Source organism: Myzus persicae, unplaced genomic scaffold (genome assembly GCF_001856785.1).
Source record: "Myzus persicae strain clone G006 unplaced genomic scaffold, MPER_G0061.0, whole genome shotgun sequence".
NCBI lineage: Eukaryota > Metazoa > Arthropoda > Insecta > Hemiptera > Aphididae > Myzus > Myzus persicae.
Genome location: NW_019103622.1, coordinates 258,248 through 277,722, shown reverse-complemented (window position 1 = coordinate 277,722; position 19,475 = coordinate 258,248). Strand labels below are relative to the sequence as shown.

The 19,475-nt window shown below is 29.3% G+C and overlaps 2 protein-coding genes and 2 non-coding genes across 4 annotated transcripts; all 4 read left to right on the top strand.

Moving 5' to 3' along the window:
- Nucleotides 1–353: 353 nt before the first annotated feature.
- LOC111034942 (acylglycerol kinase, mitochondrial-like) lies at nt 354–4,242 on the top strand. Its single transcript, XM_022316390.1, has 7 exons — nt 354–561; nt 922–1,041; nt 1,409–1,580; nt 2,460–2,675; nt 2,748–3,030; nt 3,110–3,363; nt 3,448–4,242. The coding sequence occupies exons 1-7, from the start codon at nt 383–385 to the stop codon at nt 3,643–3,645; spliced, it is 1,422 nt and encodes a 473-aa protein (XP_022172082.1). The 5' UTR covers nt 354–382; the 3' UTR covers nt 3,646–4,242.
- Nucleotides 4,243–6,208: 1,966 nt separating this feature from the next.
- Nucleotides 6,209–6,280, top strand: Trnaq-cug. Its single transcript has one exon. It is a non-coding gene; the product is annotated as a tRNA-Gln (tRNA).
- Nucleotides 6,281–9,381: 3,101 nt separating this feature from the next.
- Trnaq-cug lies at nt 9,382–9,453 on the top strand. The gene has a single exon. It is a non-coding gene; the product is annotated as a tRNA-Gln (tRNA).
- A 2,032-nt stretch (nt 9,454–11,485) lies between these two features.
- On the top strand, nt 11,486–18,713 carry LOC111034937. The gene is made up of 4 exons (XM_022316382.1): nt 11,486–11,589; nt 13,545–13,798; nt 15,945–15,996; nt 18,134–18,713. The coding sequence occupies exons 1-4, from the start codon at nt 11,536–11,538 to the stop codon at nt 18,569–18,571; spliced, it is 798 nt and encodes a 265-aa protein (XP_022172074.1). The 5' UTR covers nt 11,486–11,535; the 3' UTR covers nt 18,572–18,713.
- Nucleotides 18,714–19,475: the final 762 nt, after the last annotated feature.

The window sequence follows — 19,475 nt, the reverse complement described above, 5'->3', positions numbered from 1 at the left end:
CGCAACACGTACGAGGCATTATTTAACTGTTACACTCGTTACCTACTACAATATTACAGTACAAAACTTCGAGGCATTAAATAAAAAATTGAACATAAATTATTATACCTAAAATATTACTATTATAGATGCCTGTATAAATCTAAATATTATTAATACAATAATAGCCCTACCTACTACTAGCGCTTTATAGATGTGGTTTAAATATGTACTAATGAACCGTAACACTTTCGGACCGCGGACGGGCGTAAAATTGAGTACGGCGTTATCTAACCTGTATATCTTTAACCGTGGTCATTATGTCATTATCACTTTATTATAGTTTTTAATTATTTTTATTTTATATCGATAACACGTTATCAGTGTTATCCCTTATCACATAATGCTTGTGAATTGTAAAAATAAATATTTAAAATTTATCGCAGGAATTCTTGCCTCCTCACTCCTCAACATGGCTAAAGTATTTGGAGTCTTCAAGACTATAAGGAACAATTGGAAGAAGTCTGTGTTCTTCACCGCTGTTCTGTCATATGGTGCCAATTTCGCAAATGAAAAATATGAGTGAGGCCCTTACGATTTCAGTATTTAGTACTTAGTGATCTTTTTCAAAAAGGTTCTAATTAATCTACAATTTTTGTAGAGGTGATTTGAAAACTAGAAACATTCATTATTTAGGTTACACTCAGTTAAGAGTACCTACCTACATATTTTTGATTTCAATGATTTGTCACTGGCCAACAACTTCCTAAGATACCTCGTTCCTATGTTGATTGGTTTAGGACGTTTTGGTTAAACATAACTCATAAGCTTGAGGTTAAAAAACCAGTCGATATTTTTTGACAACATAACCTTTATTGCAATAACATAATTCTCCGATGTATAGCATTTGATATGTGTTCAAAATGAAGTTATTTTTTTTAGGACTCACATGTTTATGTCTCAGTGCTGTAGAACTGTTTCGGCCTATGGAGATATGCCATTGTCAGTAGACAAAAAACCGAAAAAAGTAACAGTTATATTGAATCCAGCGGCTAATAAAAGGTATTATTCAGTGGCATCTTATTCAATGGTACCGATCACCTAATTTATCTATGATAGATGTCATACTTAGTAGATTTTTTAGTCGGGAGGCCATCATTGTAAAATTTTAGATCAATACATTTATCGATCCGTCCAGAATCATAAATGTATTTTAATATTTGTCCTGCTATAGTGTAAAAAGAAATGATTAATCATTGTATTTAGTAGGGGTTTTGATTGACATCTAATTGTTAAATTTATGGTAGGGGCCCTTTGATGTAAGATGTCATTGTATATTTTAAACACGTCGGTGCCACTGATCTTATTTGTAAAACTATTTTGTTCTTAACATCATTATTATTCTTATTTGGTTTTATATTGTATTCAGAAACTCTAAATCTGATTTTGAAAAATATTGTGCTCCTCTATTATATTTGGCTGGTTACTCAGTTACCATCCTCACAACAGAACGAGAGGGCGGTGCTAGAAGTTTGGTAGAAAATTTAATCGGTGAAACAGATGCTCTTATTGTAGCTGGAGGTGACGGCACTCTATCAGAGGTATTTTTAAAATTATTAATACTCTCACAATAATATTATATTTAATTTAAAAAAGTTGTATTTTTACTAAAATGCAAGGTGTCGCCGAGCTCAGTCTCAACAACCCTTTATTATTATTAAAATTATTTCTTGATTAAAAAGCATCAATTATATTATATTTCTATTACTTCTCTACCTGATTTTTTTTCTAAACAGAAAAATCTACATAGCTTAATATAAGTTATACCTAACTATTAAATGTAAAAATTAAATAATATAAAATATTGACATCAATTATTAGCCTTACAAATTGGGCATCCCAGGTTCTTAAATTGTATAAAAACTATAAAAACCAAAATATTAAATTTCTTTAATTAGGTTAAACATGGTGATATTTTAATAATTTACCAATGTCTTAGGAAGTTTAAGGAATTAATAAAAAAAAAATATATTAGTAAACATCCTATTTGACTATTTCATAAATAAAACACTGTGATGAAGTTTGAGATTTAACACGTTAAAATTAACAATCACCCAGCCGAATAATACTCAAATTGAATTTATATTTCATATTTATTTATTTTGACTAATCATTCTACATAATGTATACAAGTAGAAATAAAAAATAAATTGCTTTCCCCATCATTTTGAGGGGAGGAATGAGATTTTTGAAAGTTTACTTTACAAGATGGGTATAGAATAAAAATTGTGGGTTACACTTCATCCTTATCTCAACTGAAACTACTTAATCTGTCTAGTGTTTACTATCATTTCCAGAAACAGACATCTCTAGGTACATTTTCAAAACTATAATTAAGCACCTATTAGTTATAAAATACAAAAAGTACAGTTTATTATCAATAATAAAATTGAAATAGTAATTGTATAATTTTGTTGCAGGTAGTAACTGGATTGTTAAGACGTTTAAAGGGTGATACATCTCTCACAGAACATTTACCGATTGGAATTTTACCGCTTGGACGCACAAACAATGTCGCTCGACAATTGCTACAACCCCAGGATGACAACCATGTGCATTTTCTTACCAACGCAACTATGGCTATTATTAATGAGGTTAATTCTGCTCATCCTGTTGTAAAAATTGAAAATTTGGAGGTTATTATTGTTAATTAGTTTTTGATCTAATTTAAATTATAAAAATTTAAACTTACCTCAATTATTATATAGAGTCCAAATCCAGAAAAGTGTGTCTATGCTTTGAATAGTATTGAATGGGGTGCATTAAGAGAGGCCAAAGTGACCCGTGATCAGTATTGGTATTTTGGTAAATTAAGAAATTTTGCTGCTTTTGTGTTTGGCAACCAATTTCTCCACTACACAGTAGATGCTGAATTAGAATACAGTCCCCCGTGCTCTGGTTGCAGTAATTGCTATAGTAACACTGCCATCAATAAATCCTCTAGTTTATTTTCTTGGATAAGTTGGGTTTTTACATTTAAAAGAAATTCTGGTGAGTACCAAATGCTAATTAGTATATCAAAATATTGATTGGCAATCTTTAAAAATGTTGTTTGTTGTTGTAATTACAGGTGGTACAGATTATTCAAAAATAACCAATCCCGAATGTAGTAATTATTCAAAAGTTCCAATCAGAACTTTTAATGTCAATATTAATTTAGATGTCAAAGAGACACCAGTTTTAAGAATAAATGTTGGTCCAGAAAATATTTCTTACTCTGAATTTGTGAAGGAAGGTTATTTAAAATTTAGAGACGAAAATAGTAAAATTCAAAATTCCATTATAGAAGCTAAAGATGTGACAGTAACACCTCATGTTAACGATGTATTACCAATATTTATTTAATTCACTAATACTGTGTATAGTATTAGTTATGTATAAATAGTTAAATTTTTATGTGTTTTTTAGGAAAATAAATGGCTGTCTATTGATAATGAGGATTACGAAGTTAAGCCAATGAAATTATCATTATTACCAAATGCGGTATATTTATTCAAGCCTGACAATTCAATAAATCAAAATCAGTCTCAAAAGAAAAGTGATCAAGAATCAAGTTTGTCATTAGATAATTTTAGAAATCACATTGGCTTAAAACAATTTATTTAATTAAATGTTTTTAGTGTGGACTGAAATATATTCATACACTTATTATGTACATTATCTTGTACAATTCTTTGATTGTTCAATTTGTAAAACTAGGTACATAAATTCTAATATATTATAAAACTTTTTGTTATTAAAAGTATTTCATAATCTAAGAAAAATTGCAAAGAAAAAAAAATTGACTAGTTAGCTATAGAATTAATACAATTTTTATATTTGGAATTAAATGTCCCTAAAAGAGCCAAGAGGTTGGGCATTAGCATGTAATTCTGCTTCACAGTTGCAAAAGCCCCTTTTAAAAGTTGATGCAGTAACGTCAAAGTTGAGCTCTTCAGCTGGCCACTGCCATCCAGTACACTATTTAGTATTTATAAATTATGTTAGTTTTAAAATTGAAATAAAACGGTTAGCTATAACCTATAGGTTAGCAACTGCCAATTTGTTATCTATAATGCTCAATTTTTACATCATAATGTACCTACAATTTCTAAATGACTGCAATATAGGAATGAAAATGATTCATTGTTTTTAGATTGTATGTACACTTAAATGATATTTTGATATTAAATAAAGGTAGTTATTTTTATTGAACAAATTAAATTGACTATTTTTAGCATTTTATCATGCCTCCTTGGCGTTGAATTGTTTAATAATTTGTTCCATAAAGAAGTATTAAACTAATATTAATTTAGAATAAAGAAATTAAAAATTATAGTTGTACCCTAAAAAAATGTATATACATACATATTGTGTAATCAATACAGTATAATTAATAATAATTTTATCATAAAAATCATATCTACTATAGTTGTGAAAACTATTGATCATTGAAAGTTTTTGAAACGCTGTCGCATTGAGTCTAGAGATGTCCCAAAATTATATCTCTGTATATTTACTAAGCAGATAATTATATAATAAATGTTTTATAATTTATAAATTTATCGTTAATTGTTCATATAGTTAATAATTTGAGAATAGATCATTATAATATTATATGTGCATTATGCATTATATTTCTTTTTAAAAAGTAATTTGTTCATTTTTCGTTCTCAATAGTCGATCTTTATTCTTAGTTGACAATGAAACTTGTTCCACTTTTAGATTTTAGTTACTTATTCAAAATACCAACTATTAGATTGTGTATTTAAAAACTGAAAATGTTTAAAAATAAAAATAACTAATTTACAATAAATGCCAAAGTACCTATTATGAAAAATAATAATTCCATGATTTATTTTTAAAAAAAGTTCTTCCAGAAATCTATTTTTCAAGCAAACAGCTACCTCACTGCCCAAGGAAACTTACTGATTGGAGTTTTTTTAGATATAGACAGAAAGTTGGTTTGAATTTCGACTACCAAATATTTTCACATTAAAATGGTTTTTTTTTTCAATTGCAGATGGGCAGTAGTGAAATCTACAAAGTTTCGGTTAGTGAATTTCTTTTTTACAATCCTAATAATGTTTTGCATAAAAAATTGATTATATTCAATGGGTCACTAAATTGTAATGGACCAATCATGGGCCACTAAATCATGTTTAAGGGACCATTAGCTCACTATTGATTCATTAAATGTTAAGTATGAAAAAGTAAATAAAAAAGATAGTAAATGTAAAGTATTGAGAGTAATTTTTGTTTAAACAAAATCCATGGGGTTCATATGACCCCATATCAGATTATTACTCTTTGCCCCATACTACCCTATTATAGGGCTGCATAACATAGACTATAGAGTCATGGTCATCACTCATCGTGCGAATGTCTATATGGTATAAAATTAAAAACCACTATGCATGCAAAGGGGGTAAATTTTTGTAATGGTGTTAGGGGGTAAATTCGTTAAGCGGTCAGAAGACCACAACCCCACCAGTCACCACTACTGAGGTATCTATAAAATGACACGGAAATGTAATATTCTTCTAAATGTCTCTGTGAATCAGCACCTAGTTTCAATACCGGGAAAATTATTGTATAACCCCTTCCGAAAAATGACTAGCGAATTTATTCTTTTAGCAGTTATTACATTTTCTTAATTATTGAAAATAATTTATAATAAACGTTATATTAAAATTCTGGTTCCACTGACCACTACCTACCCATCGTCTTCAGCACGAAAATAAACATACAATGGGATAATAAAATCACGGTTGATGTAGGTAAAACTAATTTTAAATTAGGTAAGTCGTAGGTACGTATATAAATGGCTAAATCATTTTTTTTTTTTTTGTTTACTTGAAAACAAATGCCTCGGCAACTATGGGCCATTGCCCATTGGTTACAATAAATTACATAATTAAAAAAATATTGGCTAAATCATTGTGTGAAATGGATAGGTACATTTAATATTTATACGTATTAGATGGGCGATCACACTATGTAAATATATTCCTTATTCCTGAAGAAATTTCAGCTGCATTATTTTTGTTCCCCATAGTGGGCACACAGGCGGTAAGATTAGGTTAGGTAGGCGATATGATTGATACTATAAACAAAAACAAGTAAAATACATATGAAAGTAAATGGGTTTCGATTTAAATATCTTCAAATGACCTCGCCTCGATGTAGCGGTCCCATGGTGTAATGGTTAGCACTCTGGACTCTGAATCCAGCGATCCGAGTTCAAATCTCGGTGGGACCTTGGACTTTTTTTGCATTTTTTCCATACATATAAGTTTCCTTTTAGTTGTTCATAACTTCACAAACTTTCTTTTACCACCACTGTTGTCTGTAGATATTCGTTTCTTGTGATATTTGTGATTACCGGGTTACGACTTGCGTCGTTACCTATCGTCTATACCAGTGGTGCGCAACCATTTTTGATCCACGACCCCCAAAATTACTTATTTTGGTAATACGACCCCCCTTCCTACCAACATTATGTAAGTGAATAGTAAATATTTACTTCGTAGTCTTAATGTATACAAACATATTTTCATATAAATTAAAACGTTAATTTTAATATTTCTTTAATTTAATTAATCCAAAACATGAAAAAAAATACAAAATTAGAGTTATATAAAATCTAAAATTAAAAAAAACTGAAATTATTATAATGATAAACAACATTTTAATATTTTTTAAATTATGAAATTACTAATAAATTATTTTAATGAGAAATCTGAGCTTGCATTATAGACATGATTGATTCTATGTTTGGTTTGATATTTGACACTATACTACTCTTAAATCAGCTTCAACATTTTATCTGGAGTGATATTTGTTTTTAATTATCGCAATTGACACACACATTGACCAAGGGAATAGTAATACATAATTTTTTCATTTGGTGTAAAATTATTGGCGACCCCCGAATAAAATTTCACGACCCCCTTAGGGATCACAACCCTCAGGTTGCGCACCACTGGTCTATACCTATGAAGTAGGACGACCTAAACGGATAATTATATTGTGAATGTCAGAAACCAGCTGTTTGGTGAAACCATCAACAATCCCAGCCATTAAAAATAAATTTATTTGTACAATTTATCTAGAAACAACACTATGCCAGCCAGTTCAAGTGTACAGAGGCTGAAAATAGTTTTGGAAAATTTACTAGACTGAAATATTATACCTTACATTATTATACCCAATACGGCCATTTATACCTACCTACACAATACACATATCACATATAATATTTACTAAAACACCAAACACCACTGGTGGGCGACAGCACCCGACCTACATAATATTAAATACATGAAACACGATACGGTTCTGCGGAAACCCATCAGCATATACTCCACGACGTGACTATATTCCTGTGTTAAGTTTAAATACACAACAATTCACCCAACGACCCAAACGGGACACGGACGAGATGAGTCAATAGCTGCTAAATCGTTACGGTAAGTATACGTTTAAATTGCTATTTTGTTGGTTCCATTTCCATATCTTGAACCATTTGTTGTTGGCGATTTATTTTATATATGTTTTTATGACGTCGTAAATTAGTCTTTATATGTACCTGTGTTATTCTCTATTACATATTTTTACTTCAAATAAAAATAGCTTTTTGCAGTGTTTCAAGTGAAGTTATTCTAATATTTGGGATTTAAGTTGAGAAACTTGAGAGGACGTTACACCTACGCTGTGGTGGCGTACACGGGGGGGGGGGGGGTGTTCAACTCCCAATTATAATTGTTTTCACTGTACATAATATTATTCCCACCCACCACCCCCTATATTTTGTTTTCTAAATTAGAGTTCGCAAAATCTTAATAATATCCAACCAACGTGAAATTAGTCGGATTAACATTTGTCAAATAATTATACATTTTATAACTTATTTTTGTCAAAGGTAATCCGATTGTAAAAACACTAAAAACTAAAAATATTCATAGTATTTATTGAGACTTGTATTTGCTACATGGAGTAATACTACCATTACTCTATGATTTGGCATTTGCTATACCTGCACGACTGCACGGACTTTATTACCACGAAGTATGAATTAGGATAATATATCGATACCAGTGACGTGGAGTCGGTTTCGAATGAAGTGAAACAATGGTACATACTAATTTATCCCCTCAAGGACCCAATTATTACTCTTATTACTCCCTAAAATATAATAATAATATGATTAAAAGCAAATTAAAATATTTTACACTACAAAAAAGAAACAATATTTGATACTGATTCTGAATCTGAGCATATCTTATTGTTCAACTTATGTGTTTTGACCAAAATATTATTTCTTAAGTGTTATCGTGAGATGAATAACTCTAAAATAATTAAAGTAAAATTTGTGAAAAATCTATAAAAATAATATTTTTTTTGGTTTACTTGATTAAATTCATTTTTTGTGGACCTAAGCTAAGCCATTCCCATCCAGCATCCTTTATTATGATCATTATAATTTACAGGTTGTAATTGTTTCTCAAAGAACCCTACTAAAATAATATCATGATTATTATTAATATTTTTTAAATTTCATTCGCGTAAACTATAAAAATTAGTTTTATTAATATAACCACTGTGTTTGAATTAGTGTCTATTGTTGGTAATTTTTTTAAAACAATTAAACATTCTTCGAGAGGGTTAGATCTGTATAGCTGGGTCTTATACTTTAAGAAGGTTTATATTTTTTAGTTTTACGTGCATTATTGCCGTAGCTAGGGCAATGTAAAAGCATCCTCAGCACCCTCAACGGCCTCAAGTTCAAATTTAGCACCTCTTTTTTTTATTCTTTCGTCTAACTATTATTACTATTATTATTATAATGAAATACCATCAATTTTACGTTTTTAAATTATAAAATGTTTTCCGTAAAATTATTATTAAAAATTCTGTCATTATATTAGTTCGTTTTAAGTTAGTAAAGGGTTAATTTTACATTTAAACATGAAACAAGTTTAGCTACAATACAATAAATTAAATATTAAAATGCAGTAATCATCTTGATTTACTTCTGTTAGTTTTTGCTGTGGTTGTAACTTTGTAAGGTATAGTTAGTCATACACAATAAAATAGGTGTATAATATTATTATAAATTTATTGCAACTATTATAAATTGTTGTAGAAATCATAGGTGGTATTGAAAAGAATATTTTTATTTGAATGATGTAAGCAGTGGACGCTTAATCATTTTATGGACTTGAATTGTGTAAATTCACATATTTTGACCCACCGCTGTAAGACGATTGTAAGTATATAAATAAACAATAAAATAAATTATGAACATTGTCCGTTGTCCGTTTGCTTATAAAATTAAATAAATAGCATCCTCTTCAGGACGGTTCCATGGTGTAATGGTTAGCACTCTGGACTCTGAATCCAGCGATCCGAGTTCAAATCTCGGTGGAACCTTGGTTTTTTTTGCAGTTTTTTTAAATATCAAACTCACTAGTTTGGTTTCTTAAGTTGAAAAGTGTATTTGGTGCTTTTTGTATGACTAAAAATCTGAAAAATATTAAAATTTTTAAAGTGGAAAGATATTTATGATAGTAAAAAACTAAATTAGAAGACCGAATAGTACATGCAAAATAAAATGTACTTAAAAACAATACCTATTGTTTAATATTAAATTCAGTCAATTCAGACTTCATGGACTTTTTTGAACTGGGGCTCTAACAGTAAATTTTGTACGCTGTATACTAATTGTCAATTGAGCCCAATACCCGAGCGGAAAAAAAATAATATGCTAAATAATTTAGTATTAAATACTGTGGTCCGGCTGTATAGACGAGAAATATACAAATTGAGTCGGTGGTTAGGAAACCAAGTTTATGCCATTGAGTTCAACGATTATTTTGAGTAAATTATAAAATCAATTATAATATACCTACGTATATGGAGACGACGTTAACCTTTTATATTTTTTTTATGATTAAAGATAATATAACAACATATCAACGCAAATATAGGGCTGGAATTTCGGATTTTATTTGCACTGTCTCGAGTATAATAATTGCCGTCTAACGGTATCATTATATTATTATATACTCTAGTTTATTACAAGGTACCATGGATGAAGTTAATATTAAGTGAGAGAATTACAATTTTTTTTGATCGATGTATACACATTTTGTTTTCATAAACATTTTTTAGAAAATTTCCAAGGAGACGTTTTTTTTTTTTTGGGGGGGGGGGGGACTAAGTTAATTTTAAAATATGGACTCAATTAGTATACTATACTGTTGTACCTAACATTTCAAGGGACTCAATTTGTCTTATAAGGTTTTATTGATACTCAGTTCGTATGCAGCCAATATCTACAGTTCAGTAGGAGCAGCAGGCGATAGATAAATATGCAGTTGGTATAGATTAATTTTTAATTTTAATTTTACTAGATCTGAAAGAGAAAAATGTATAAGTATTTTTTATATATTACAAGTTAAACTGAAAAACCTGGAAAACCCTTTTTTTTCGAAAATTGCGATAGTCTCAATGAACATTAAATGTAATTCAATTTTAAAATACTGTTTTTACTAGGTATTTATAAGTTCTAGATAATAATTGGTAATAAACTGTACATTGTACTCCTACTATATTTATGGGTCATTGGAAAAGTCTTTGTAAGACATACAAAGTAAGTAAACTCGTTATGGTCAAAATGTAACTATTTTATCATATATTTAGCTTAAAAAAACATAAAACAATTTAAAAATAAAACTGGGATCTCACTCTGCTGTATAGTAAGTATAGGTGTTGAGTGTAACTCTTCATTGAGCATGGTACTGTTATAGACGTAATTGTATTTGATTGATTCACTGTCTACGAAAAACTGTTCTAACTTCAAACGCTAATAAATACTTACCAAATGTGACGCTAGTTTATTTTGTAATTTTAGTGATCAATACTTTACTAGAAGTCATGTAGGTATTAAATTTTAAAATTTTAGATGATAAATAAGATAATGTTATAAATATTTAATTTAAAAAATAAATTTAAACCTATTATCATGATCATGATAAAATACGAATCAATTTGAACTTAAAATGTTTTTAAAAAAAATACAGGAAATTTACAACTATAATAAATACAAAAATTGTTATATTTGAATAGAATGTACATTTTTTTAATTAGCTAGTGTTGTTATTTGGTAGTTATGTTAATTATGTGCTATATAATAATAATAATTAAACAAATGACTAACGACGGTATCTATATAGTTAATTAAGTGAAAAAAAGCACATGTTTGTCATTGTGTTATATTACTGTTACCTTATATTATAGTGATTAGTGTTATTTGTACAAATTAATAGTATAAGACAACTTAAGTCATAACATGTATATAATACGTTGAAAATATATGATATTAAATAATTTTAATTTGAAGAGCATTTGAAATATATATTAATTGTCATACGAATGAGCGATTAACGTATTATTTATACCTAAATAATAATTGTATAGTATTTATACAATAAGTTATTATTATTATTCACTATGGCCTGTCAACAACTAACTACAGTTTGCATTTTTATTACCACATGTCAAATGGTAAGTAAAATATTTACCCTGTAAAGTGTAATTCTCTTTTTTTCATACATAAAAATATTATACATTATGAAATAAAATTTAGTTTCAGGATATAATCATTTTTTTTTCCTTGTGGAAATAATTCCAATTACAAAAATAAAATAGCTGTACAATATGTTTATATCGTATACATAATTTGGTGGTTTTGGTAATGTTTAGCTTCCCTACATACTTAGTAGAAACAGAAAATTGTTATTACTGTTATTAGTATATACTATATTACGTCAAAAACATTCGAGTACTGTTATTTGGTGAACGGTCACCCAGATCTCTGTCTAACTAGAACGGACTACAGAGTCAATTACTGCGAACCCGAAGTGACTTTTCTGATTGTTTTATAATTTTATAAATTTATTTTATTTTATCATAAATAATTATAATATTTTGTTAAAATAAATGGGTATAAAGTGAAATAGTAAAATAATAAATACTAAACTAATATTTTATAGGTTTGTAAATTAATAGTTACGCAGTGCTATGAAGGAGTATGATTGATGAGGTGTGAGGTGTATGTCAGCGCAGACGGTTCCCATCATAGCCCATAGGAGGACATTTGGTTGAATGTGTAGGGGGGCTAGATTAATTCAATCAAAATAATTCAGTAGTAATTTTAGGTTGGCTACAAGCCTTTCTAAGCCTCCGGATTTATATGCATTTAAAATTTTAAAATATGCATGCAAACATGCACTAAAAAAAGTCAAAATATGCAAGAAAAAGATGCAAAAGATGCAAAATAAAATTTCAATTTTTATTAAAGTTTATATTTGATTTAATTTTGCAGTGATAATTATTCATTAGTTTTATTAAAATTTGCATAAACAAAAAGTAAGATGTATAATACGTATAACAAATAAATAATACAATAATATAATTTAATTTTTAATCATTTATACATTGTAAAAAATATTTTATTAAAATTAAATAGTAGATACATTGGTGATATTATACTGATATAGTGATATAAAGAGGAAAAAAGTACGAACAATTTAATGTAGTATGTTAATTGGAAAAACAATAACCTAACCTATTTTTAGCGTCCAAATATTCTTTGAGATGTAAAATATTTGATATTTGTACGATCGCGGAACTGTTTTTTCGGCATGGTTGTGGATTTTTTTCCGTCCAAACTTGAAGAAATGAACGTAGGGGAAGTGTGGTTTCAATAGGATGGCGCCACGGTTCACACGGCAAGAAGGTCAATGAATATCTAGCGTGAACACTTTCCTGGACGGCTCATCTCTCTTAGAGGTTATCTTCAGTGGTCAGCATGATTGCCGGATTTAGCCGCACGCGATTTTTTTCTGTGGGGCTACCCTAAATCGTTGGTATACAGGGATCGTCCAAAGACCCTTCGTCATCTCAAAAACAATATTCGTGCTGCTATTGCCGACATAAACACAGATATGCTGGAAAAGTGGACAACAATTTCAAATTCCGACTATCTCAGTGCATTGACGAGAACGGTGGCCACCTTCGAGATGTCGTTTTTAAAACCAAATAAAATAAAACTTTAAATGTACCCCTATATACAGAAAACAATAATTAAATCAATATTACTAATACTTTTTGTGTTATGATTTTATAAAATAAGAAAGTAACCACGCCCCGCCCTGTATTAAATAAACGTACCTATAATCTGTTTTTTTTGCTCAACGCCTTTTTAATCCGTTAGGTGTATATTTGTTCGGTTTTTCGTTAAAATATGAACAAAAATATGCAGAACATGCACTGACGTCAGAATATGCAAAAATATGCATTATACAATTTTGATATTCAATCAATCAAGTAATGATTTGTGGATACTCGTGCATGTTTATGATGTTGAAAATAGCAACATGCATTTTATGCGAAATCCGATCTTCACTTATAATATTGTATCTGAAATTCTGAACATTATAATATCTTGTATTCCACAGGTATATGGGCCGCTCACAAGAAGTCAAGGCCTCTCTCTCTCTAATTACCGGGCACGACTTAGGCGCAACAGGGGTCAATGGATGGTACCACCGAAAGGCTTCAAAATAATGAGTAGGCGAGCCGTCCATAATAATTTTCCGAGGAATTCGTATAAGATACAGTCATTACCGAACGCTATTAGGAACAGTAATCGCGGGTCGTCATCACCGTTAAGGACCGTAAAAAAGATCATCAAAAGGGTCATTAAAAGGAGGTAGATTTAAAAATTTGTCCAAAGATGACGACGATGTCGGCGTACACTAGAGTAGTGTACTTATTTTAATAAGTGATCTTGAATTTTGAACATATATTTTATAACACCGCAAAGGTTTATCAACAAAAGAGCCTATTTGTTTGAAACCAATACTAAACGAGAATTATCTTGCAGAATAATAGTACTATATATGAATTTATGCAAGTAAAAATGTAAAGTATGACATTATTAATAAAAAATCTTATTTAATTATTTGTATTTATATTTTTATATTATAATACTTATTTGGGCAATTAGGCATAACCATAATTTACATACCTATGATCTATTATTAATGTTTTCTTTAACATCAAAAATAATTATTTAAGTACTTAAATTTGTGTATTATTGATTTGAGTTTGTATTAACCGATCCGTTGTAACTTAATGTATGTTCTTTTGATTTCAATTTTAAATTAGTGGACTCTATGTTAAATAGTCTTCAACACTGTTAGTATTTAATACAACAAAAGATGAATACAAATAGATAATAGTATTTTAATAATTATTACTCAATAAAATAAAACTAAAAATATAGATTGTATAAATATTATTAAATTGTTTGGATTAAAAAATGAAAATTTTAATTTAAGGGTATTTGTCACTCATTTTTTCCGTCTAGCACCTAGAACAGTATAATATGGTTAAATTCGAATTTATACCCATCCTGACTATTTAATTAAAATTAGGCTACGTGAAGCACTGAACCTATGTTATATAATACATTTTATAAAATAACATAATATTACGGCTGTTATGGCCAGATATTTATGTTAGCAAATTAAATTTGAAATTTGAAATTTTTAGTTCATAGTTGAATATTTAAAAATAGTTCAAAATTAAAATATCAATCTTAAGATCAACATTTTATTGAGGCGTAAGACAATGTTTTGGTCAACACAGAGATAATATTTTGCTCTGTGCAATATAGCTTTTAAATATTTTATGATACAAATCTTTTTTATCTATATATCTAAGGTGTTTGATTTCTAAAAAAATATTTATCAAAGAACATATTACCATGGTATACATTTTAAATTTTGCTCAACGCACATTTTTCTCCTCAACTGTATTACATGTCTAAATATTTGGCTAAACGATTATGTATTGCCGCATGTTATACGTATAGATACGCTTGGCATCAAACGATTTGTAATCCATTCTTTTTTTTTTTTTTTATTTATTTACAATAAGGTACTCCTAGCTTACGCTATCTATACTTAGGGATGAAAGATAAAGTACATTTTGGCGTGTTAAGTGCGATAAATAATTAAGTTACAATTTTACGTTAGATGATAACAGTAGTTAGAGAATGAAGTTAGATAGTGTCTTGAGGAATTAGGTCATGCGGGCGACCACGTTTGAGACGGCGCTGTGGAGGTGGTCTGATATTGATGTGGTAGTGCATTGAGCCTGTTGTAATTCCTTCTTAAAATCTGATATTAAGCAAACAGCAGTTATATTATGTTAAATTTAATAGATAATTATTATTTGAAAATAATCAAAGTTTTTATATGTCCTCATATGCATCAATTATTTTCAACTAGTCAATAGTTGCACAGGAATATATTTTGAAAGTGGAAACGGAATTCGTATTAGACTTGTGTTTATAATTTATATCCATCAAACGTTTTTGATTTTTTATCACATCAACTTCAATGTTTTTAATTTGAACAAAAACTATGCACATATTATGAACGTTTTAAAATCTATAACTTGTCTAGAATGATCAGTTAATCTTCACAAATAAACAAAATAGTGAACAATTATATGTTTAGGAAGTGTATGTTTATGTACATTGTACATGTATATTATACTGCAATAATAATTAAACAAATGCGACTGACGGTACCAATAGTACCTATAGTGTAAAATCAAAGAGACATGTTTGCCATAGATGTACATAAGTGTTATTTGCACAAATGAATATTATCGAGACAACGGTAATCATAATAAATATATGCGTATAATATGTTGAAGATATATTGAATCATTTTGATTTAAAGTGCATTTATTAATCGTTTTTCAAATGGGCGATTAACGTATTACCTAAATAATAATAATTTTCATAAGAATATAAATAAGTGATCATTATTATGCACTATGAGCTGTCAACAACTAACTGCAGTGTGCATTTTTATGACCACATATTATCAAATCGTAAGTAAGAAAAAGATCTAAGTTCCAATAATTTACTTCTTTTCATATAAAAATATTATATATGAATTCAAATTTAGTTTCAGTATAATATGCAGTCCTTTAATTTATATTGAATTAATTCATTATTTTTAACGAAGAAAATTTTTTTTATGTAATTATGTACCTAAGTTATGATAAATAGTTATGATATTGCACAAAACGTTTAAAAATATTATATGACTGCAGTTTAATTTGGACGTATTATTTTATTCGACCAAACGGTTTATCATAAGATATAAGATAAATTTTATTGTTCGAATATAATTAAATATGATTAATTATGCACAAATAATAATGATAAAAAGCGGATAAGTGGGTAACGATCTCCTGTACTTTAGGTGTCCAGGGAGTCACTGCAATAAATGTGCTAAGTTTAAATTAAATGACATAAAATCATTGTGTACGAAAAACTATTCTGAGCAAAGATGGTTTGTCAGCCTACAATATTACTAAGCCGGTATATTTTATGATATTATTGTGATTAAAGTAATTTATTTTACTACGCACCAAGGATAGTAGGCATTAGTGGACTATAGTATTCATTTTTATCGAAAAAATTGAATTTTAAAATATCATTGTATGTATGAAATATAACAGATTACCTGCTCTAAAAGTTTCAAGTACCTACGAATAATATTTTTAAATTACAACAAAATAACTTAAATCGTTATTCTTGGTTAATTAATATGCAATCTCGTCCAAATTTTAACATAAAATAACTATGAAAAACTGTGCTTGTATATTTTTTTAGATTTTTAGTCACAAAATAACTTACTTACGTGGAACATTATTTTACTTTTTCAATCCTTAGATATAAAATTTAAACATTATATGAATATTTTACAAAAAAATTTGTCAAAAATGTTCACTGCCTATAAAATCATACGTATGTATTTTTATATTTTTCAACTGCTGCCTGCTGTTTTAACAATACATCAAGAATGTTTTGTTACATTTTAAAGCCTTTTGACTCAACAAATTAACTTTTATTGACATTTACAGCAAAAATACCTAAATAAATAACCTAAAGGACGTAAAACTTAAAATATCAGTTAACAGCCCAAAACAAATCAAAATATTTTGAAAATGTTGTCAAGTCTAGAAAATGATGAACTAAACATTTGGTATACATTTCAAGTATCTACAGTAATTTGTTATTGAATTACAACAAAATAGGGAAATCGTTAAATGAGAAATCAAGTGAATATTCAATGCATTGTAAAAATTTGAACTTTAAGCGCTCATAAAAATTTAATTTGACTCCCGGTAGAATTTTTTTTAGATATAGGTAGACAAATTTATGAGGAATCTTGAATACAATTTTCAAATTTCATAAATATAAAAATAAACATGAATTTCTTACTCAAAATAATTTTGCAAATGTTTGTATTTTTACGAATTTTGTCAAAATTCGAACTTTAGATCACTCATAACAAATTGTTGTGAATCACGTTTAAATTTCACGTTTTTCCTTAATTTATTTTTCACGGCGATTTTGAAAACAACTAGGGTCTTATAATTTTACCTCCATAATGCACCAACTAATAACTATATTCGCTTTACCACCAGGAAAGATACTGAAGTTGAAAATCGAAGCATAATTTCGATTACGAGTACATAGACACCAATAAAAAATAAAACTAACATCTATGTAAAATCAATAAATTCACAGCTCCTCTCAGACTCTAAAATATAATGGTAGGTATTAGGTTTAATGACGATTTCACGAATTAAGAAACTTGTACACGATACAAGTTACCATATGCAGGTTTTGTCTAAATAAGATTAGTCACAACTAGGTTTATCGGGCAAAAGCTGAAATATGACTTATGTTCAAGCATATCTAAGATTTGTCTGATTTCAGCTTTTGCCCGTAACGTAAATACTTACTCAAGTGCAGGCCTTTTCTCTTCATCGTCTCTGTGACTCTTTTGCTGTGTATACATCGATAGCATAATGTTAGAAACGCTCAAACGCGTTGCCAATCTGTACACGTTGAATACAATATTTCAAATCAACTATACACCTTACATGTGGTCCAATGTACATGCCTGAATGTATATTATACTTTAACATTGTACTGTCTCCTAACCCACAGGCATCCGGGCAATTGTCATTTATTCAAAGGCTCGCTTTGTCGCGTAACTACCCACATTCCTTGGTGAACCACGGAGTGTTGAGGCGACCCCCGACTGGCTACCACTATGAGTCGAGAAGACACATCATTGATACTTATCCCAGCAATTCGTATACTATAAAATACGGTCTATCGCACATTGTGGGAAGCAACAACAATAATGGTGGGTCAAAACCGTCAAAGGGTGGACAAAAAAAGCCCAAAAAAGGGAAAAAAATGAAGAAATCTGATGACGAAGAAGAATTGGATGGTGACACCTCTTCGCCTTCCAAGGATCCACCACCTAAACCAACTGGTAGTCCGACAACCGGGACTCCACCTACAGCCGGTTCTCCACCTCCTCCACCTCCTCCACCTCCTCCACCTCCTCCACCTCCACCATCGACGTCTGCAGCATAGTGTGCGCTCTACAGCCAAAGTACTAAATGGACGGACGGTAGCGATGGTGTTGGAGTATTATTATCAGCCTTACAAAAATTATAACATGCAGTTTTTTTAAAAATAATTTATCTTTATGGTTAATAAAAGAAGTGACAATACATTTAATAGTAAATTTAACATACATATAAACAATTTAAGAAAATAAATAAATATCAAATATCAATAACAGAGCTAACAAGTTATTTAAATAGTAGTAAGTAATAAGTATAGCCGTATAAGTATATCAATATCACACATCTTTTTTTATTTGGACATCCACGGGACTGCGTCTCATTCCAGAAATTAGAGACTTTTCATGACTTCTGCGAAAGAATGCAGTCTTGGGCAAGGTGGTTGATAAACTATACTATTCCATCGTCCTCACACAACTTCAAATCTACCAAGTTCTATTTTGCTATTACGTAATTGGAACTTCACTGCAACGAATGCAGTATTACAATAGTTCTGTAGTATTCAGTAGTATTGTACCTTATTATACCTAATCGTTTCAAATTTGGCCTATACGTATGTGTGTGTTTACCAGTGGTGTATAAAGGAATTAATTTCTTGTGAGGGGGGGGGGAGAGGGAGGTTGAACTTGTGTGCAACCCCTCACCCACCATATATACTGCTTGTCTTTAAAAATGTACCCAATATAAATAATTATATACTATCCCACGTATAGATACCAATAATGATTTGATTTCGTTCTGTTTCTTACTGCATAATTTATTATAGTAATAACTAATATTATGTTTAAATTTGCAATATACTCGTAATAATAAGGAATTAGAGTGTAAAATCACGTATTTAAATATTTAGCGTGAGACTAGTTACCTGTATACAATTTTGTCATTGAATTAACTTTAAAATATTAGTTTTT